Below are 23,688 nucleotides of genomic sequence, written 5' to 3'. Positions count from 1 at the left end.
TGCATGAGGGCCTCGGAGAAAGATTCAGACTGTAAAAGAAAAGGGATTTAAACAGCCAGGAAGGAAAACAGCCCAGGATGGGCTACCTGTGCATTCAAAAGAAATGGGCACTAGCCATCAACCCAGGCATGGGACAGGGAGTGGCATAAAAACTCACTGTCATCAAGTCAATGTTGACGCATATCAACCCTATGGGACAGAATAGAACTTCCCCGTAAGGGTCTGAGACTGTCATTCTGTATGGGAGCATAAAATCCCATCTTAGACCCTTGGAGCAATCGGTGGATTTGAACTTTGGACCTTACAGTTAGCAGCCTAATGCTTAACCACTCTGCCACAAGGGCTTCTCAAGACAGATAAAATCCCTGCTGCCCTAGAGTTCATCTAAACAGAAAGCTGGAAGTCAGAACAAATACACACACACACACACACGGTACAGGGAAAGCAGTATGTTTATAACAAAGATGCAAAGGATTCGGCAGAAATAAAGTGATGTTCAAAGAGACCCTCCTAAAATCTCAGCCTGCGCTGCAGTGTTCCAAAGTTGCTCTCTTTCTCAGGCTACCCACTGGAAACATTTGAGCGGTGGAGGGCTGTAAAGAAGACAAGTTTGGTAGCTGTGCACAGCACGGGTTGCCAAGGATGAGGGACTAGAAGCAGGGGAGCCAGTTGGAAGGCTGATGGTGTGGAGGAGTTTGCGTTGGTGAGGACTGAAGGCAGGACTGCGGAGCAGAGGGTCTTTTTGACTTCTTGAGGGACGGTATGGAGGGCGAAAGTGGAGCCAAAGATGGCAAAGATGTTTCAAGCCTGGTTGACAGGGAGCAAGATTTCACTGCCGATAGCAATGGAAGAGGCATGATGGAACCAGCAGCGGGTAAGGAGGAAGATCACTTCCTATTTGAAGATGAAGGGGCAGCAGGACTCTCGGATGGAATGTCCTAAAGGGGAAAAGTCAGAGCCTTGACTGTGGAGTGGGGTGCAGGAATAGACTTTGGAAGCAAATGCCTAAAGAGAGCAGCTGAGAACTGAGCATGGAAGAAGACTCTCAGCTAAGGCCCTTGCCCCGGAAGCCAGGATACAGCATGCATGTTCTAGAAACAGCAGTGGACAAGCCAGACCCTCTGAAGAATAACTGTATTTTGAGCCAGTCAGTCCAGGTGAACCTAGTGCCATCACTAAGGTGGCACATGGGGTGGGGATCACACCAGGTCACCCTGTCAGAATGTGACACAGAAATGATAGGCAATGAATCTTTGTGCGGTGTCACAGTAGCAATGTCCGCACCGCTATAATTCCAACAAAATCATTTCCCATTAGCCCAGTTTGCCTTCATTGACATACCTGTCAGGCTAACATTCTAAGCTAGTCTACTTTTTGAACTTTCTAATCCTTTCTAGAGGAGCCCTGGTGAGGTAGTGGTTACATATTAGGCTGCCAGTCGCAAGGTCACAGTTGGAAACCACCAGACAGTCCAGGGAGAAGAAGCCTTCTACTCCCACATGTAGTTTCTGCCTGGGAAGCCCACAGGAGGAGTTCGGTCCTGTCCCATGGACGGGCCCCTGTGAGTAGGGATTGACTTGATGTTGAGTTTGAGTCCACTCTGTCCAGAGCGGCCATTATTATCCCATCACGACGACGGTTCAGATCACATGGTCTTGTTTGCAGCTGCTACAAGCACACGCTGTTGATTTTGCTGCTGCCAGTGTTTCGTTGTTTTGTTTTGGTTGGAGGGGGGGTGTTATAATGGTTTGCAAACACTTTATTAAACACATGTGAACCTTTGCTTAAGAGTGAAAATGAATTTGGATAAAACCAAATCTATGCTGGTCATTTCCTGCTGTGTGCAGAAGCACAAAAAAGTCTTAAAAGCAAAGTGTCTCACTAGAGATTTCAAGTATCTCAAAGAACACATCCATTTCTAAACACACGAAGATCGTGCAGCTCAGTCAGTATTCCTGGGAAGGTTGGAGATTAGTCTGTCTGTGGCAAAGGATCTGTCTCCTTGGTTGTTTCTGGAGCTCTTCCTACTTCTGAGGATTCGCCATCATTTTCCAGTGTTTGCTGAAATTTGTGGATGGTTCTAAGAAGAGCATAAAACTGTTTATGCCTCCATGCCAGCGTATCACCAAGACTCTCTTTCATAGGTGAAAGATGCTGCTAGTGCCTTTAATGGTCATGCCTGTTTGGTTGATGCTGGCTGGCTTTTGTTAGCTCATCATCATCTTGGCAATCGTGGTGCATTCATTTTGCTTGAAGAATTTGCTTTTGACCCTCAGCCAAGTTTTTCGCGGGCTCCAATGATGCTACATGTTCATTCTTTGTACATTTTTTCATAAATTTCCATTTCTCTGAGATTCGTATCCTGTACCAACAAAGTTTTTCCCACTGAACATTCACATTGTGAGCTGTGCTCAGCATACATGGGTGCTGGCTCCATCCCTCCTCCTGAGAGCCAGAGCTGTGCCACATACTGGAACCCCTCACAAGCAGATTAATTCGATCACTCCAGCACTGTCTCTGTCAATTAGGAGATGCCTCTTGAACCGCACGGGCTGCTGTCACGTTTTCATTGGGGCTGGCTTTGTCAACTTTTCCGATTTTAGCTACAATATTGTGGTGATTTTTATTTATGGACATAGATCCATTGCTATTTTTAGAATGAAGTTCAAAAGAATGGGAGAAGATTTTTTTTTAATTACAGGCTTCCACTCCATTACTGATCATGTTGTAACTCAGAATGTTGAAATCCAATGTGGAAAGATTTTTTTTTAAGTTTTGTTAGTTTTCATATAATACTAGAAATCTAACATTTGAGCAACTTACAAGTATATCATCACACATTGTTCTATGGTGCAAATCGACAATAAACATTCTAAGGATTCTATATGATCCGGTATGGAAAGAGTCCCGCCCTTGGGGGGAACTGTCAACCTTAGTGACAACACCGAGTGAATCATCTGTCACATCCATGTAAGTACATAAAAAGCTCAAATGCTTCATGCAACTAGTGTGCATATACAGGAACCCTGATAGTAGAGTGGGTTACTTTTGGGGCTGCTCATTGCAAAAGAGAGACGAAGCTTTCTAATCCCGTAAAGAGTTATAGTCTGGGAAACCCACAGGGGCAGTTCTGCCCTGTCCTAGAGGATTGCTGAGTCGCTGTGGACTCAATGGCAGTGAGTGTGGTTTGTGTGAGTGTACATAAATAGGAGCCCTGGTGGCACTATTGGGTGAGTGTTGGACTACTAGCTGCAAGGTTGGTGGTTCAAACCCACCAGCGGGAGATATCTGGCCTGTGAAAATATGATCAAGGAAACCCAATATGGGCTTTCCATGAGCCAAAACAAGGTCTTGACAGGAGGGATTTTTGTTTATTGTCCACAAAGTTCCTAGGAGTTCATGAAACAAAAAGGCAAGAGACTAAATGAGCATTTCAAAATGATACTAGGTGCCTACACCAGTGATGGGTCCTGCAGGCTCAAGACTAGCCCACTGGACTGCGTCAGCCAAACCAGGAAGACTAGTGTAGCCTGCGCAGCCCTGCGCCATCCTCACAAACGTCCCCTGTGCCTGAGCCCATTGTTGCAACCACAGCGTCAATCTGTCCAGTTGAGGGCCTTCCTCTTTTACACTGCCTCTCCCTTGACCACGTTATTACTGTGTTGTGCTCACTACAGACTACCTTGTCTAACATCCTTCAACTGCCCTCAGGGACCCTGGTGGCATCATGAGCTGCTAAGCGGCGTAAACCCTCTGTAAAGACTTGAAGTCTTAGAAACCCACAAAGCATTTCACCTCTGCCCCAGAGAGTCAGAATCAACTCCATGGTAGTGAGTTTGGTTGAGCATTTTTGCTTCTGGTGAACAGAGTTTGCTTTTCAAATGTGACACTAAGCAAAGGGGGCTTAGGGGACACATGTCCTGAGTTACTGTGTGGGTCCTAACGATACCCATTTGGACATAAGATAGGAAAGCCAGGTCACACAAAACATTACAGCTTCACAAAGGCAGAAAACAGCATGATGACAGTAGGGGCTTTAGATCTGACCACCCAACCCAACTTGGAACAGTGCTTACAACATACAACCTGTGTATTGAGTTGTTGCTTTCTCAAATAGATTGATAATGGGAACATAAAATGGAGTGCAGGTATGGGCCATACTGCACGGAAGACAAAATGGCAATGTATAAAATTTACATCTGTGTCTCCAAACATTCTTGGCACTTTATCTTTACTTCCTCTAAAACTGTCATTAGTTTGGATTTTTTTTTAATTTGCTTTACCGTTAAATAGTTCACATCTACTTGTTAAAATTATATTTTTATGCAGATAATTCATACTGTCTTCTCCTGAGAGCACCAGATTTTTGTAAGCACCACTAGGCAGAATTTGTTTTACTTGACTATTTGAAAATTAGCTTGGCATGTTTATGGTTAGAACACAGCAAATTTCAATGATATCTCGTTGCTAACATCAGAGCTGTGATAAGATCTTCTGCCTATGAATTTTCTAACTCTTCATTCGAATGTTGACCAGGAATTTCATTTTCCTTCTTTTACAATGTGTCACTCTAACCGCTTACAAGAGGGCCTGACAAAATGACACTCCTACTATTGTGCATTAAGGAGCTCATTCACTTGTAACTGGGTCAAATACAATGGCATATCAAAATCTCAATCTAGCTGTTTCAAACATGAAATATAATACATAGAAGTCATCTGCACATATTTACATCTACAAGACTTACCTTACAGTGACAGAGAAATATATGAAGGATCTTTAAAAAGCTGGTGGAAAATTGAACTGAGAGATAATGGCATTTTCCACGAACTTTTTGAAGCCCCCTGTGTAGGGGTAGATACTTGTTTGCTTCTCTCCAAAATTCTGCAGTAGCCATGCTGAATCCGTCTGATCCTTTAGAGATGGATGGGCAGAGACCAGGAAGTTTAAGTGCCTCCTGGCATCTTATAGGCATCTGAGCTTCCCTGGACCACACGTGCAAAGAAGAGGCTTCATTTCTTCTGTGTGTGTGGTAGATACTGTGAGCTGCCTGCTCCACCTCTCTGTGGTACCCAAACCCTCAAACCCCAGGTTTCCCAATAGCTTGGAAGGCATGTTCAAGTAAGAAGCCATGAGCAGAAAGAAGTCACTCACTCAGAAAGGGTGAATGCAGGATTTTGTTAGTTACATTACGATTGACAAAATAATAATGAACATCAATAAATTGAACCCCAAAACTCAACCCACTGCCATTGAGCTGATTCTGATTCATAACAACCCTATGGATCTGGGTAGAACTGGTCCTGCAGGTTTCCAAGACTGTAGCTCTTTATAGGAGTAGACAGCCTTGTTTTTCTCGCTAGGAGCAGCCAGTGGGTTTGAATTGCTGACCTTGTGGAACTCAGCATGCCACTAGCAAAGATAACAAGTTCACGGGGGTGGAGATGGGGTGCATTTAACTGCAGGTGGGATGTTCACATCAGAAAGGAGGCCTTCGCAATGCTGAGCGCTTGCATCAAGTGAGGACCTGTTAGCTGTGACACAGGGGGAGGGGGAGCCGCTGCCTCAGAGTCTGTCCGTGGAAATGAAACCGTGCCCAGCCCTACAAGAAAAGGCAGCCAACACTCTGCAGCTGTGCCTCCTGATAAGTCTCTGGTCATCGTGAGCTTTGAGCAAGTGGACTGAGAGGTGCACACTCAGCCAGGTCGGAAGGAAAGTGTAGGTATTTGAATGGTGAACAGAATGCAGGTACCTGGGACCACAAAGTTCTGGTCTCTTTCTCAGAAGGAACTGGCATGCGGGGAAACCCTTCTGTTCAGTGGTGATGCCAAATGCCTGCACGGTGAGGCACTTCCTTCCTGCCACTCCGAAGCTGGATCCCTGCTCTTGGGCTTCGCCTGAGCTGTTTGGGCTCTTCTTATGGAACAGCCAGGGCAAGGCTAAGTCCTCTGAGCTCTGGGTATCACGTTTCCATCTGTAACATTGAACTTGAAGTGTTAGGGTTGGACAAGAGAAAAGAGGTTCTTCAGAGTATACCTGATAGGATATGGATGATACATGGCGTGTTTTCTCTGGGAGGTTTACCGAGCACACATGTTTCCTTTCTTCACAGAGCATTACCAGATGAGCGTGTTGGAATCTGCTCCCATTAGCTCCACTGTGGGGAGAGTGTTCGCCAAGGACTTAGATGAAGGCGTCAATGCAGAAATGAAGTACACGATTGTGGATGGAGACGGTATAGACACCTTTGACATTAACACGGACCCCAATTTCCAAGTCGGCATCATAACAGTGAAGAAGGTAGCCCAACTACTCCCTTATTAGGTCACTTCAAGATGCTGTGAATGTGCATGAGTGCCAGGATAGGCTGCTGAAATGTGTGTGTCCTATTATTTTTCAATTTTGTTTACATTGAAACACCAGCTGTGCTATCTTGTATAGTAAGGGTACCCAGTAATGATGAAAAGATGTTCTAAAGGTGGTATCTCATCCAGTTCACTGTGTAGCTACTTAAAACATGGCTGTGACTTACTTCTAATAATGTTAATGGCTTGTTTGATCTTTTCATTTGAATAACTCCCATCTTTTACTGTCATGTCCCATAAGTAAAAAGCAAAGCAAGCCATCATACTGTTTCTGAATCAAGCAATAACATTCGGGAGCCGCCGGGCCTTCACTGCTCCTTGAAGATCCATACACATTCACTGGGCTGCTGCTTTCACTGGAAACCTGGATTCACAGGGTGCCAAGCTTCCTGAACATAAGCGAGCAGCTCAATATGACCCATGGAACTCGCCTGGCTAGACTCAACCTGGAATGATTGTTTTTCAAATGGAAGCTTATCAGTCTCTCCAAACCAAACTCACTGCCATCGAGTCCATGCTGACTCACAGAGATCCCGCTGTGGGTTTCCCAGAGTGTAACTCTTTCCAGGAGTAGAAAGCCCAATGTCTCTCCCTCAGAAGTGCTGGTCGTTTCGAATTGCCAACCCTGCGGATCACAGCCCAATGTGTAATCACTCCCCCACCAGGGCTCCTTTGAACAGCCCAGTAAATAGCGATCTGATGAACTGTGTGGTTATTGTTGTCAGGTGTCAACGAGCCAGTCGTGACTCCTAGCAAACATATGGACAACAGAATGAAGCACCATCCTCAGAACTGTTCTTATGTTTGAGAAATGCATTCCCATAATTGTCCTGCTCTTCTATTTCACACACAGAGAGTATGTAGAAGAGTCAAAGTCTCTTCTGGGGCTGATCTTCTAAGGAGGGGAAGGTGATGATCTAAACCACCAGCCAGTGAAGTGGCATACGATGAGGTGGTCAGGACTCCAGGAAAGAGCTCTGGTGGTAGAATGGGTTACCCATATCAGACTGCTAACCATGAGGTCAGCAGTTCAAACACAGGAGAAAGATGAGGCTTTCTACTCCTGTAAACAGTTATAGTCTTGGAAAGCCACAGGGGCAGTTCTAGAATGCCCTGCACGGTCATGACAAGCCAGAATCAATTTGATGGCTTTGAGTTGACTAAAAGGATTACAAGGGTCAAACAGAAGGAAAACGTACATCCAAAGAGCCAAAATGTGTCAGACTTAAATTGGGTGGTTGGCGTGGCATTATAGAGAACTGCCATTTATGCAAAGTCTTAAAGGGACTGAGAAGAACCACGGCTTGGAGATGGCAGGGTTGGCAATCCACAGCCCTCAGAGGTGCCCTGTAAGTGACTTGGGGGGTTGGGGGGAGGATCTATGTGTACATTCTTTCACTGCAGTTTGGGTGACATTTTAGAGAGTACATCTGTTTCCCATTCAGTGTTCTACACACTTTGCTTCATGGCAACCGTTGCACTCCCTCAGCGTGAAGGCTGTCTTCTCCCTTGCTCCTGGATTTCCGTTTTCATTCATCCTTCCTCCCAGAAGTCTCTTTATGCCTTCTCGGATATGTTCGGGGCAAACTTCTTTAAATAACTGATGAGAAGAACTGTGTGTGGCTGCCTGGAGATGTGGGCATGGACCATGGAGAGATTGTGGGAAGCGTTTCAGGTGATGGGGGTAGCCGTGCCAATGCCCTGAGGTAGAACAGAGTTTCAAGAACATTAAGGAAGTTTAGGAGACCGAGGGGAGCAGAGACCAGTCGGAGAGGAGATCATAAAACTAAGAAGGGGGCAGATCGTGTGGGCCCTTATAGGCTGATGTAGGAGCATTGGCTTTTACTCTGAGCAAAGGAAGGAAACACCGAGGATATTTTTTTGCAGATGTGTACCATGAGCAGGCTTCCACTTCACAGTAATTATTACTCTGTAGGCGATGTTGAGAAAAGGCTATGTGGGGATAAGGATGGAGCAGTACAGTGAATCACTTAATGTGACTCTCCCAGCCATGGACTTTATAACTCTCACTGAATGACTTCGTCCCGATGAGTCTGGGGAAGAGAAGGTGGAGGAAGATGCTCACGGGATTACAGTAGTCAGTTCTGAGGGACTGCGAAACAGGGTTCACTGGGATTATCAAAACTCTTCACAAGGCCATCCTGCTGGTGTAAAATGCCATGTCAGAGCATAAAAAGGGGCATCTCACTGCCATCAAGAAAGTCTTTGTCTTCCTTCTCTGGGAGTGCAGTGCTTCCTTTGGACCCCGAGGTCCTTGTGCACTGAAGCTTCTCAGTGGGTCCAGGGACAAAAAGCTGGAGGCACAGGTGAGGAGCAGCAGTAGAACCAAGAGCCAGAGCACAAGCAGAGCGCTGGGCTTTCTGGCCTAACAAGTGAATAAAGGCAGGAGGCTCACTTGTGAAGTGGGGTACCTCCATATAGCTAATTGGGGAGCTATCACCAATCAGAGTAGAGTGGAGTGTCTTTGGGTAGGTATTAACAGAATTGAAAGAGCTTTGTATCATTTCTCAAGCAAGGAAGAGGCCAGGCCAAGGGGTCAACTGTCAAGAGGGAGGCCTGGCAGTGGACAACACAGAGGTGGGGCTTCATCACTTAAGAACTCTATCCTGAGCCTCTCTGATCCTCAATTGAAACCTGGTTTCGTGATCCATGATCGTAAGTGCTGCCCATGAGTTGTGGAGCCATTGCAATGAACTATCAGGCCCTGTTGATACAGAGAGCGTTGTGGGGGGATGGCCAGCAGCAGACCTGGTAAAGAAGGGCAGAGGATGGAGGCGTGTCTGACCTTCCCCTTATTAGAAGCAGCCTTCCACAGATGAGGCTGATGCTGGAAATCTCCCCCACCCCCACCCTCATAATCTTATAGGTCAGATGTGGTTTCATGGATGGAAACCAGCGACCATACAGAAGCTTTCCCAATAATCCAGACAGAGATGTTGGTTCTGTTGCCATGGCTGAGGCAATGGAGTTAGTGAGAAATGCCTGGCATCTGGATATATCATGAAAACAGCACCAATGAGCTCTTCTAAAGGACTGGATCAGGATGTGAAAGAAAGATGGGAGTCTACAAAGACACAAGGCCTGGAAGTACCATTAACCGAGATGGGAAAGACCACAAGTCAAACAGGGAGAGGGTGGCAAACATTGGTATTCAGCTCTAGACTTGTTAGTTGATAGGTGCCACCGAGTTGGTTCCAACCCATAGCGACCTTGTGTACAATAACACTAAACACTGTTCAGTATTGCACCATCCTCACAAATGTCCCTGTGCTTGATACCATGACTGCAGCCACAGTGTCAATCTAGCTCCTTGAGGGCCTTTCTGGTTTTTGCTGCCCCTCTACTTTATCAGACATGAGACCCTGATCTCTGCTGACAAGATGTCCAAAGTATGTAAGACAAAGTCTCGCCATCCTTGCCTCTGAGGCGCACTATAGCTGTACTTCTTCTAAGACAGATCAGTTTGTCCTTTTAGTAGTCCACAATGTTTTCAATTTTCTCCTCCGCCATCAATTCTTCTAGACAGATGGTGTTTCCAGTATTTACTAGACTCCCAAGTGGTGATGGGTAATGGTAGTTGCATACATGATTCTGAAGTCTGGACAAGAGCTCTGGGTCGGACATGTCAATGTGTAATGAGCACTTGCTATTCTAATAAGCATTTTGATGCTTATTAAAAAACTGAATGGGACACAAAAGGCAGTGCCTACACAAAGAAGTAAACAGTTAAATGAGCCCCGAGGCGCCTTGCCACTGAGAGGTCAGGAGAAGGGCCAGGCCAAGCAGGCGGACGGAAGGGAGAGCAGAGAGGCAGGAGAAAACCAAGAGAAGGAGGGATCCTGGAAGCCATGAAGAAAGGGTTCCCAAAAGAAGGAGGTGGTCGCCGTGATGAAGGCAGCTGGAGGGTGGAGCACTAGAAATGGACCTTCCTTGGATTTTAGTTCATTCGTGAACTGGCTAGAACCATCCTGGCCATCGATGGGAGGGTGGCGCTCATTGGAGTGTGTTTCAAAGGAGAAGGGAAGGAGACTTCACGTGTTTTCCTGGATTTGTGTGAAGCGGGATTAAATACAGTGGAAGAAGAGATTCATTCAATGTCCCACCAACCAGAAATCTCTGCAGCCAGCACACATCCAGCCAGAAACAGGGCACTATGCTGACATTGACCGCTGAATTTTTTATCTGTAACTTAAATATTGAAATTTCTTAATTTACTCTTCTTCTCTGAAAATCACACGTGTTAGGGTCATAAAAAACAAAAAATATCAATTTGGTATATGGCACAGATTTAAAAACACTTGTCTACTATGTGGCATGCCTCACAAGTTAATAATAAATAATACATCGCTTACCTGTAACTGTAAATCAGGGAAATACCTGCAGTTGTAGATAACTAATATTGCTTCTATGCAAATAATAATCCTATTAGAAAGTTATAAAAAGTTAACGCCCCCTGCAAAAAATTCAATGCCATCAACTCAATGCTGACTCATAGCGACCCCAGTGGGTTTCTGAGACTGAAACTATTTGTGGGAGTAGAAAGCCCTATCTTTCTCCAGCAGAGCTGCCGGTGGTTTATAACTGCTGACCATGCAGATTGAAGCCCAATGCTTAACCACTACACCACCAGGCTCCATTTAAAAATTAAGCCATCAGAAAAAGAGCTATTTTAAAGTATAAAATAAAATGTATAAACTGGGAAGTATATACATTTTATTTTATACTTTAAAATATTTTGTTAGATAAATCATTGAAGTAAGATAGCAATGTAAGTCAAATTACGAGACAGCTTATGCCATCTGAGAAGGGGCCTTGGGGGTACGGTGGGTTAAAACATGTCTTCTCTCCATTCAGCTCCCTCACCTAGAAAGAGAATCAAACCATTATTAAAATTATACCCGAATTTATTAAAACGTCAATTTTGCCATGGGCATTTTGAAAATGGGATTAAGAAGGCAATGAATTAAGTAAATGAACAAGACATATCTAATGAGTATATTTATAGGCTGAGGACTAGTGGCGTAGTGGTTACTCATTGATCTGTGAACCGAAAGGTCAGCCATTCGAAAGAGATATCCATGCTCTGGAGAAAGATGAGGCTTTCCACTCCCATAATGACTGACTGCCTCGGAGACTCACACGTGTGGTTCTACCGTGTCCAATAGTGTCGACACACGTTAGTATTGACTCCGTGGAAGTGAGACTGTGTATATATATATTATATATTACATACATACACATATATATGCATATATATTGAAAAAGTTTCTATTTAGCATTGGCTAGTTGGGCTCACTTTAGATGATTCCAATTTTGTTGGCAACACATAAAGCGTCATAGTCAGGAGTCAGTCGAACATACGCCTTCTTCTCACCATCAGGTCTAATCAAGGTGTTGACCTTTGCTACGTCAATGTCATAGAGCTTCCTCACAGCCTGTTTGATGTGGTGTTTGTTGGCTTTGACATCCACACTGAACACACGTGTGTTGTTCTCTTCGATCTTCTTCATGGCAGACTCTGTGGTCAAGGGGAACTTGATGATGGCATAATGGTCCAGCTTATTTCTCCTGGGGGCACTCTTCCGAGGGTATTTGGGCTGCCTTCTTAGTCTCAAGGTCTTGAGCCACCAGAAGGTGCGGATCTTCTTTTTCTTTTGTGGCTGTGGATGCCTTTCAGCATGGCCTTCTTGGCTTTTAAAGCCTTTGCTTTGGCTTCCGTTTTTGGAGGGGCAGGAGCTTCCTTCTTCGCCTTCGGCACCATCTTCTTGAGATTGGCTTTGATGTTGACTGCTCAGTCTGTACCTTTGGAACAATAGTCACCCGGATGCCTGATCCACAACTATCTTCCTAGTTGGTCCTTAATCACAGCAAATAAAATGGACATGCAGAAGTTCTGCTTTCCCTTGATCTCCCTAAGCCTACTATTTGTCTGAAAAAGCACACACTACTTCAAAACGAAAGACTGTGAACTGTTAGAATGAGGTCTTCGTAAGACCACATTGATGATTATCTAGTACCTTGGGTAATTGGGGGCCTTTTAAGGAATCAATCAGTTGATTTTCAGCCTTGTAATTTGAATGCTGGAACTAAACATTGAAACATATGGCTCAGAACGGTCTTTATGATTGGAAGGAGGGGGCGTTTTCATCCTCCAGTCAGTCTTGCCATGGACAATAAGCAACTCTTCAAAGGCCGTTTACCCCTTCAGCAGAGCAGACACCACGAGCAAAGATTCTGTCCTCCAGCACTTCTAAAATGCCATGAATTGTAATATTTGTCTTCGTAAAAAAATGTATTATGCACCAGTTAAAAAAAAGCTAGCCAACTTAAATGTTGACATGCTTTCTTAGTTCTTTGTTTTTGAAAGCGCTCTTGTAGGCAAAGCTGGGGCATATTTGCTTCACTAATATTAGATGCGCTCCCTGGTGCTGTTTCCAATCTGTTCTGCCCACACAACAACTTTTGTTTCAATGCCAAATCATAGTACAATGTTTTTGAAGACAGTTTGGAATTCAACACATGCAGAAGTCAATGGCAGTTGTACAATACAACAGTTTTGACCAAGTGCGGCTTGCTCAGGCAGTGACAGTGATGTCCCCTCTCCTGCTGGGTGTGCAACAATTAGAAGGTGCCATTAATCAGAGAAGCAGCTCTATTAACAAATGTCTAAGAATGAGGGAGAAAGTGTGCCCCTTAGAATCAATATCCCATGATAACATAAAGCCTATGGACATCGCCCTTCAGCCACTGCGTGTCTGTATTCACATGGAAAACTCTTTAAACTGTTCCTGTTACTGATTAAAACTATGGGTCCTCTTGTTCTTTTTATAGTCTTTTATACTGTTGTGTTAACAACCCTCTTGGTGACTGGGGAATAGAAATCCAAGCCATATCTTTGTTCTTGAGTTGGATGAGGAGGATCGACCCAGAAGGAAACTATTGTAATTCAAAATGTAAACACTCTCATGCATATATGTCTAGATTCTATGGGAAGGGAGGAGAAACTCTCTCTACTTGGGTCTTCAAGGATATGCTGGATTTTTTTTTTTTTTCGGTGCTCCAAACTCGAGAAAATCTCTAGAATTTGGGAGTTAGGTTCTCAGGTATTACTGCCTTTTTATCTTACTACTGTGTACATGAAAATAAATGGCCTTCACAATGAATAAGTTAACAGAATCACCCAAAAAGGAAAAGCCAAACTCATGTATAAAATATGGGTAACTAAAAAGAAGGGCCCACCCGTGTTTTCCTTCAAATTTAAGAACAAACATGTGGGAGATCATTTAAAAATCTGAAGTGATTTACTTAAAAAGAAATCTCTGTAGTAATTAAAAAGTCTCATCTTTTCAGCAGATGGTACTGAAAAAAATTGGCATGTGTATAAAATGAGCTTCACCTCACAAGAATAAACTCATAATGGATAATGCATCTAAATGTAAAAACTAAAACTTTAAGATCTGTAGACGAAACTATCAGGAAAAAATATTCAAGACCATCGTCATTGTAGTCGTCGTCATTGCCGCTGTGTGCCATCCGGGCACTTCTGACCCACGGTGACCCTGAGAACACGGACTAAAACACTTCCTGGTCCTGCCCCAGCCTCACAACTTTTCTCTGCCCAAGCTCCTGCTTGCAGCCACTGTGTCAATTCATCTTGTCTGATCAGGAGAGAAGAAACGTTGAACATGATTTCAAATACTCATAGGTCCCAGACTTTCTGGAGTCTTGGAGGTTGGATGAACCTTGAAGCAATTGGCCTGAGATCATTCTTAAACCTTAAACCAAAAATATTCCCTGACATCTTAAAACCTTAGTTTGGCTTAACTAGTAAAGCGCTCCTTGAGGAACAGACACACACACACAAATGGACCACAGCAACTGCGAAGACGAGATGTGAACCCCAGGGGCCCTGAACTTACATAAATGGAGACTATTGTACAACAGAGAATATAGTCCACGTCACTGAACCAGACATGGATTGGTGTATGTTTGCTATGTATGTGTTCACACAACCATGAAATAACAATTTCTAAAAGGAGAGAGGTTCCTACATAAAATTTTCCCAAAGAGTTGTCTAGATTTAGAAAACAAGTATAGGAAAATGGTAGCTTATTCCTTCAATCATATAATCTGAGTGACATTTCCGTGTGTGAAAATGTGGCCGGTGGAAATGGGTCTGAAGGAGCGCATGGCTTGGGCTTGAAGTCTGTCTGTCACCATGCCAGCAGCAGCCCCCAAATATGAAGCTCACCTGCAAGCTCGGTGTGAGGGTGGCTTGCTCTAACTAAGCGTGGCCATTCGAAAGCATCACCAATCTCGCCAGTCTTCTCCAGGTCAGGGCATTTCTGGTAGCCGAAGCAAGCTTGTTAATGTTAGAAGCAACCAATTTTGCGCCAGGCGAACCTGGAACTGACTTATGGCTCCATTACTTACTACCTATGTGACCTTAAATAAATGAATCGTTTTCCTCACGGCCTTTACAAAGATAAATAAAATGGCAGAAATAAAACCTGCAGCACAAGGCCCAGCACTAAATAAATGCTGGACAGGGGAAGCCAAGTAACAAAAGCATTCAAAAGGACTTGGTTAACATTTTAGCACATTAAATTTAGTTCAAGCAATACCGACTTCAGTTTATTTCTCAAAAGCAAAGCCGTTGCTCTCATGGACATAGGCTTGTTTCTAACATAAAATTCAGCGCGTGGCATGAAAAACGACTGCGTGAATGTCCACCTGGAAAAATAACTGTCAGCAATGTGTTCACACAGGACTTTTAAGCTTTAGTAAAATTGCTCTGCTGTCCACTGTAAGCATTTTACAGACTTAATTTCTTTCTTTATTGCTGACAATGCTTTGAAATTACTGTATAAAACATTTTAAAATATTTTTGTCAGCTTCAAGATAGCAGATTATCATTTAGAAACAGCACTTAATGCTCGCTTTCTCCCTGAAGTGCTATATTTATCTTGAAATAAAACATTCTGAATGGGAAAGAGAGGTCAAAAAAGGGAATTGCCAAAACTGTACTTTATGATGGAATTGTAGACCAAGTTGAAGTCTTGGCAAAGAGTTCTGGATAAGGCACTAAATCATTTAAACCAGTATTCCAGCACACACACAGAGGCGCCATGGAAGCTCACTCAAGTCTTCTGGGGAGCGGAGGGCTCTGTTTGTTCAACTGGACAATGAGATGTTGAAACAAAACCATCACTGAGGTACTTAAACAATGGGAAAGATCGCTCTGCCCCAGTATCCTGTGAACCCAAACAGAGAGCTATGATAATTCTTAAGCTCCTGCCTTTGTCCTGGATAAGAAACCAGTAAAGGGGGAAACTAATGAAAACTTACACCTAAGTAGCCTGGCAGGCCAGATGCTGAAACAAAGAACTCAAAGAAAGAGAAGGCCCTTTGCGAATGGGATGGAAGAAGCAGTTACTTTTCCCCTTTAAGTCCTGGGAAAGGTGAATGGATATTCAGGAACAGAAAGGAGACAGCGGACAGTGTAAGATATGAAAACAATAATAATTTATAATTTATCACTAGGGTGGTGAGGGAGGGAGGAAGGGGAAAAGGAGGAACTGATACTAAGGGCGCAAATAGAGAGAAAATGTTTTGAAAATGATCGTGGCAACTTATGTACAAACATGCTTGATGTATGGGTTGTTATAAAAGCTGTAAGAGCCCCCAACAAAAAATGATGTACTAAAAATAATAGATTTGTCATGATGTTGGGTGCTGGCAAGAAAGTGCCAACTCGGTGTGAGACAGAATGAAATGCTGCCAGGTCCTGTGCCATCCCCACAACCGTCACTGTGGATGAGGTGATTGCTACCCTCTCTGTGCCGCTCCATCTCGCTGAGCTTCTTCCTCTTCATTGCTGTCCTCCTCCAAGGACTAGGCCCTCCTGAAAATGTGGTTCAAAGAAGGTGAGACAGTTTCCACATCCTTGCTTCTAAGGAGCATTTTGGCTGAACTCCTCAGATAAAAGTGTTCATTCTTCCGGCGGGCCGTGGCATATTTCCATCCAAGGCCATGATTCAAAGGCATCCATTCTTCTGTGGTCGTCGTTAAGACACTGCAGCTTTCACTGCAGGGGCGGTGGCCAACAGTGCCGTGGCTGGGTCAGGTGCCCCTTCACCCTCAAAGTGACTCCTTTGCTCTTTGAACAGTTCCAAGAGGTTTTTCTTGCAGCCAATGTATCCGATTCATCATTTGATATCTCGACTGCTGCTTCCATGGATGCTGACTGTAGATGCCAGTAAGATGGAATTCTTGACAACTCCAGCCTTTTCTCCACGGAGCATGTCCATGTGTTGGCATGTTTGCAGTATGTTGAGGTGTCATGCTTCCCAGGGGCTGCAGTGTTGGATCTTTATCAATAAATGCTTCAAGCCCTTTTCACTTGCCGTACCCAAGATTGTGCCATCTGCCTACTGCAGTTTGTTACTGAGTCTTAGATCTTAATGCTACATGTTTCTTTAGATGTGCCAGCATCTTAGACTACAGCTCAGTATACACACTGAATAAGTCTGATGGAAGGAGATAACCCTGACACACACCTTCCCTGATGCTACACCACACAGTGTTCCCTGATTCTGTTCTCGATACGGGTTCTGTGGGACCACAATTGAGTGTTCTGGGACTCCCATTTTCCCCAGTGTTATCCATAATTTATAATGATCCACTTAGAATGCTTTCCCTAGTTTTAAAAAAAACCCACAGGTAAACATTTTTCTAGTATTCTCTGATTTTAGCCAAGATCCATCTGAAGTCAGTGGCGATAGCCCTATGCCACATCTTCCAAATCCAGCTTCAATTTTTGGCAGTTCCCTGTTGACGTATTCAGTTTTGTTTTATCTTCATTTTACTTGCATGTGATAGCAATGATGTTGTTTGATAATTTCCACATTCCATTAGATCACCTTTCTTTGAAAAGGGGATGAACATAGATCTTTTTCAGTTTTCCAAACTTTTTGGCATAGAGGAGGTGGGGGTTTCCAGCCCTTTATCCATTTCTTGAAACATAGTTTTTCATCAATGCTTTCAGGACAGCTCAGACTTCTTCCGCCAGGATCCCCAGTTCCTGGTCATATGCCACTTCCTTAAATGGATGAACATCAATTATTCTTGGTACACTGTCTCTGTGCATTCCTTCCATCTATCTTCCTCTGATATTTCCAGCATCATTTACTATCTTGCCCACTGAATCTTTCCATATTTCAACTCAAGGTTTCAGGTCTTCTCCGCAGTTCTTAGTTTGAGAAATCCTGAGCATGTTCTTTCTTTTTGGTTTTCTAGCTCCAGGTCCTTATATATTTCAGTATTAGGCAGTGTCTTCTGGAGCCACTCTTTGAAATATTCTGTTCAGTTCTTTCACATCAGCCTTTCTACCACTCACTTTAGCTTCTACTATGTTGAAGAGCAAGTTTCAGAACCTCTCCTGATAGCCACTCGGGTCTTTCTCTCCTGTCTTTTAAATGCCCTCTGGTGTCTTTAGTTGTTTGTTTTTTTTTCATGATGTGTGCTTTTTCTATGTGGTGAATATATGCCATCATATCTTTTTATTGGAAGCTTTCTGGCTCTGAGTCGACAATCTAATTCAAATTATGTCCAGTGTATGGTGTGAGGAAGGGGTTCAGATAATGTTGTCCTTAATGTTATCCCACAACTTGTCAGTTACTAGTGTTAGAAGTGAGATGGTCTTTAAAATTCAAGTGGAATAATTATCGTGACATCTTTTCAAATGACTAAGCATTTCTAAAGATTACATTGCCAGTCACCCTAGTTGAATAGCTTTTGCAAGACATAAGACTTTCAACTTTCAGACAGACAATCCAGGATCTGGAGTGAGGGCATTCATGGGACCTTATCTAAAAGTCATGTTGATTCAAGACTAAACACATTAAAGCCAAGTTAACCAGAGTACAATGGCTTTGACAACCACCAAAATGGATTTCTTAACTAACGCCTCTAACATCTTCTTTACCCTCTTTTCCCAAGGTGTTGAACCTGACATTAATAGTAAAAGCGATAGAACAAGAGAAAAATTCCCCTGACCTCTTTTCTAGCATTTTAATGAATTCAGGAATCAGCCTGACATATATGCTGGCATTTTATCCATTTTCCTTCATTTCTTCTCAGCCCCTGAGCTTCGAAAGCAAGAAAAGCTATACCTTAAAAGTGGAGGGCGCCAACTCTCACCTGGAGATGCGTTTTCTGAACCTGGGCCCATTTCAGGACACTACAACAGTGCACATCAGCGTGGAAGACGTGGACGAGCCCCCCATATTTGAGCCTGCCTTTTATTTTGTGGAGGTACCTGAGGATGTGGCCATTGGCACAACCATCCAGATCATTTCGGCCAAAGACCCAGATGTGACCAACAATTCTATCAGGTCTGTACAGAGATCTCACCTTTTCCCTATATTGCTCAGGGTTGCCTTGTGTATGCGGGAGGAAAGCAGCCTCCTTTTCCCTTCCCATCTTCCTTTCCTATCCCATCTGTGGAGACACTCCCAAGTTGTCTTCTGAGGTCCTTCTGTAGTTCTCGACCACAGTATGGCGGACATGTTGGGCTGGGAACTGAGAAGTGTGTCTTCGCAGGGCTGCCCTGTGCATTGCAGGATGCTCTGCGGCACCGTCCGCTTCTACTCATTCAATATCGCTAACTCTCCCTGAGTTGTAACAGGTAAAATGCTTCCAGATATTGCCACACATATTCCTGGGAGGTCACTAAAATTGCCCCTGGTCGAGACCCACCATTTTAATGAATGCATAAGCACACCCACAAATGTTGAACCAGAATTGTTGATTCCTAGTGGTGAATATAAAGGTGATTGTTGTGTCTTCTTTCAACTTTTACGAACCTTTGACACTGTCTGCTTAAAAAGGAAAAAAAAACCGGGAATAGGGTGGGACGGTAAACCAGCATGACGACATACAACAGAAAGAACCTAGACACTCCTGCTGATGTCAATGGTTTGGATTCCCTGTAGACTGGCCAGAGAGGGCTCTGCATCATAAACCCTGGTGTATCTACCTCCAAAATATGTGCTGAACTGAGAGCCCAACCAAGATGCTTCTCCCACAAGAGAAGAGGGGAGAGGGAAACTGCTCTCCCAGTCAGGGCCATTTTCCATCAACTCTGGACCCGAAGTGCGAACAGCTGGTGGACAGGTTGATACCTCCACCTTCCCGAGCAGCTACCAAGCCTCTGAAGCTTGACACAAAAGAGCAGGCGTCCAAGACTGTTTGAGACCATCTGTCACAATAATTGTTGAAAGCCTCACAGTGAAATGAGGCTGGGGTTTTAGTGCACATGACACATTTAAACACACCCTGGTTCATCCAATGCTTTTTTTCTGTCCACTGGCTACTTTCCTCGCTTAGTGCTGTTTTGAATTTAATGAAAACGGAATTTTGCCGTTGAGCAAGGCGGCAGCTCTCCAGAGAACACTGGTGCTCTTGGGAAATCTGTCTCCTTGGACCAACCAGGAAGCATTTTACATTTCCAGGCATTAAACGGTTGACGTGATTTTGTGGGGTTAATCTTTCCGTTATGAAAGTTTCTGAAGTAGAGCATGGGGTGGGAAGCAGAAACCCGAAAGCGACCACAGCAACAAAGACGCAGAGGAGATTGCAAATGCCTGTGTTCAGTCACCAAGACATGCGGGTCTTGTGATCACCTTCATTTAGTCACATCAGCACAGAAGCTACGGGGGAACTTGAGGGGAAACCTTTAAGGGAGAAAGCTCTTTGAAAGAAGACAAACCCATGCTTAGAAGGTATCAGCATGTGTTTTTCTGATGCCCCTGAGCCACATGGATGCTCCCACATCTTCCTTCCAGAGTCTGACCGCGGACTCTGGAAGGGGCATCACTGTTAATAACGTGCACTGAGGAGTTACACGGCTGAAGGACAAACAATCGGACGGGCGGAACAGTCAGGATACACGCACATGCACACAGGACTGGGAGTAGTCAAGATGGAGGTTCTCATCTCAACCTGAAGAGTCTGTCTAAGAATGAGATAGGAAACCAGCTGGCCCACATCCACCACCTACAGGATCAAAGTGAGGAAATCCTTTGGGCCATCACTTGTTCTTTTTTTTCAACACAAAAGGGTTTCTTCTTATCGAGGCTTGATCTGTAGGACTTTAAGATCAGCTGGAACCTGCAGCCACAAGCGATTAAGAACAGAAGACAGAGAGACTGACTCTCCACAACCAAGGTCCCACTACAGTAGAGTACCCCTGAGGAGGAAGAGGAGGAGGAAAGTCTTCAAGAAGAGCATCCTCACTCCTGCCCCAGTCTCCAACGGGAGGAACCAGCTGAAGTCCAGGACATTCCCTAAGCCAGGTCAAGATTAAGTCCCTCAGTCCATGCCTCACAGGACTCGTTCATTCAACATGGCGCCAGGCGCTTCCTGCTCCCTGAGCACCAGCTAACTGTCCACCTTCAGCCCACTGCTAGGATGGCAGGCCCGGGACGCAGTTCTCTTCCACGGGGAGAACTCTGAACTATCACCTAATCGGATCCCAGGGAAGCTGGGTGCCGAACCAGCTGAATCAGGCTCCTTCTCCCTGAGTCCACTAATTGGTGATCTGCCAGCACAGTTTCTTGCCTTTGGCACAGATCACACTCATTCACTTGCTGCCCTGGAGTGGATGCTGACTCTTAGCGACTTTCCAGGACAGGGTAGTAGTGCCCTGTGAGTTTCTGAGACTGTAACTCTTTACAGGAGTAGAACACCCCCCAAGGGCTTTCTCCCACCAAGGGCTCCTGGTTTTGAACCGCTGACATTGTAGATCGCAGCCCAGCTCTCAACCACTATGCTGCCAGGATACTCCTAGCACAGGACAAAGTGGCCCTTGAATCCAGGCCTAGGAGAGGCAGCAGAGGAGGGGCCAGATGACAACCTTAGTTGCCCAGTCCAACTGGAGCATTAGGACAGAGTAGCCCATGTGGGTTTCCCAAGACTGTAGCTCTTCATGGAGTAGAAAGCTCTTCTTTCTTCCAGAGTGGCTGCTGGCTTCAAGCTACTGTCACCTTGTGGTTAGCAGCCTAGCATATAACTTACTAGGATGCCACCTAATCAGGAGCAATCGAGAGTGATCGGGCAGAGCACACTGGGCTCATTCTGGGCCCAGGCTCTCTGCCCTGCGAGAGGAACTGGCAAGAGCAAAATGGCAGTGCTAGCTGGAGGGAAGAGGGACTCGGGCAGGGGCACAATATGCAACTCCAACTGTCCACAATACACACTCCTCCACATTTCATGACCAAAAAGGGGGCCTGCACATCGCTAGGGAGCCCTGCCACTTTGTACTGGTTCCAAGGCACCACAAACAGAGCATTTCACAGATCAAAAGTCTTTTAACATTAAAAAAGAACACAAGGGCTTTTAAAATGTTCCTTGAAAGGTGATGGCATGTGTGTTCAGCATATGAACAAGGCACCAACCACTGGTACATACCTAAATCTCTAAAAGTAATTATGTGGTGGTATAGTGGTTATGCATTGGACTGTGATCTGCATGGCCGGCAGTTCAAAACCACCAGCAGCAAAAAGAGAGAAAACTGGGCTTTCGACTCCCATAAACAGTCTCAGAAATCCATAGTGGGTCACCAGGAGTCAGCATTGACTCAATGGCAGTGGGTTTGGTTTTTATATGGAAAGCACATTCCCTGCCTAAGGAATTTCTGGCAACAGGAGCCTGAACTATTTGGGCCCTGAGCTCGGCTCTTCATGGTTAAGTGTGGAGTTAGCGTGCCTGCTGAGAAACCCTGCCTCCAAATCGTTCAGAATCCTGGAATGTCTTCAACCAAGCAAACACAGGGAGCCCCCAGTCGCCGGTGGGGCTCACCACAGACAGTCTCGTCGGCGTGTGTGATGCCAGGTCTGCTCAGAGGAGGTGAGGACCCTAAGTGTGAGGACAGGAAAACCACCTATGGAATTCACTAACGTGTCCTGCATTCCTCTGTTTTCCATCTTTCATTCCTTCTGACCCCTGACCCTGGTCCCCGACTTCCATTCAGCACAGTGACAGAGGTGACTCTTCCTTGGACTCAGGGTCACCAGGCAGCACTGGCACAGGTTTTGGCACTTGGCTATTTCTAGCCTCCATATCCCACACCATCTGCGTCATTCACGGTGGAGAGCAAGTTCATCCTGGGCCCTGGGCCTGCCGTTTGGAGAGTTTCCATCAGCTTAAGGCCCCGTGAACCACTTGGTGGGGGCTTTGTTGTGTGAGGGGCCCTAGCTGAAATAAAGTCGTCAGGGCCAATTGGCATTTTTTCTTTTTTTTTTCCCGACTAGAAAACTCAACTTGTTTTCTTTTTTTTTCTTTTTTTTTAAATCTTTTTATTGGGGCTCATAAGGCTCTTATCACAATCTGTACATACATCAATTGAGCAAAGCACCCTTATACATTCGTTGCACTCGCCATTCTCATAATTCACCTTCCACTTGGGTTCCTGTAATCAGCTCGGTTTGCAACTTGTTTTCTTATGGTGATGAGAAATATGTAACAAAACATTTCAGCCACTTTTGTGTGTATGATCTAGTGGGTAACAATCACCACTATCCAATTCCTAATGTTTTCATCACTTGGAATAGGGACTCTGTACTGCTTAGCAGGTACTCCCATTTTCCCTCCCTAGATAAATTTTTGGGTCTCTGTGCATTTGGGTCAGCAGTTCTAAACCACCAGCCACTCCACAGCTCCAAGAGAGGAAGAGAAGGCTTTCTGCTCCCATAAAAGTGAGTCTCAGAAACCCACAGGGGCAGGTCTACCCTGTCCTTTGGGGTCGCTGTGAGTCAGCATCAACTCATGGGCACTGAGTTTGAGTTTTGATGTATTTGCCTAGAGAAAATTCACTTCTTAAAAGAGTCTGTACATTTAAAACCAAATCACTAATCATGCCTAGAAAAGAAAATAATATTCGGTTAATTTTAAGTGAACTTTGTCCACCTAAGTGTGTTCTATAAAAAGTTAACGATTGAATAGCATCCGATAACTTATCCTTAGGAAAGAGGAATGTATTTATTTTGTTCTTTAAAGAACTTCACACATCTCAGGGGTCCGCAAGGCAGCTTGACATGGTTGGTAGAAGCAGGAAGCTGAAGCCCGATGGCTTTGGCTTCTTCCACCCCCACAAGGGTGCCCTGCACCCCATTTAGACACCTGGCAAACTATCCAATCCCCTCGGTGGCCAGAAGGACCTCACATTGGTATAGTTCTTCTGTCATTTGATAGGAGTTACAGAGATGACGGGGCCCTGGTAGGACAAGGGGTTACATGTTGT

At 44.7% G+C, this 23,688-nt stretch overlaps 1 protein-coding gene and 2 pseudogenes across 1 annotated transcript in view; 1 reads left to right on the top strand and 2 right to left on the bottom strand.

The window, feature by feature from the left end:
- CDH20 (cadherin 20) overlaps window positions 1-23,688 on the top strand; it is a 70,604-nt gene that overhangs the window by 22,898 nt on the left and 24,018 nt on the right. The window contains exons 5-6 of the mRNA XM_075532721.1: window positions 6,113-6,300; window positions 18,528-18,781. Coding sequence (XP_075388836.1) covers window positions 6,113-6,300; window positions 18,528-18,781 — 442 coding nt within the window. The remainder of the gene's footprint in view (window positions 1-6,112; window positions 6,301-18,527; window positions 18,782-23,688) is intronic.
- LOC142428027 (THO complex subunit 7 homolog) lies at window positions 1,972-2,841 on the bottom strand (annotated as a pseudogene).
- LOC142427970 (large ribosomal subunit protein uL23-like) lies at window positions 11,684-12,147 on the bottom strand (annotated as a pseudogene).

The sequence above is a fragment of the Tenrec ecaudatus genome, chromosome 15 (genome assembly GCF_050624435.1).
Source record: "Tenrec ecaudatus isolate mTenEca1 chromosome 15, mTenEca1.hap1, whole genome shotgun sequence".
Lineage (NCBI taxonomy): Eukaryota > Metazoa > Chordata > Mammalia > Afrosoricida > Tenrecidae > Tenrec > Tenrec ecaudatus.
Note: the sequence above shows the minus strand (reverse complement) of the source record. Positions and strands in the feature narration are given on the sequence as shown.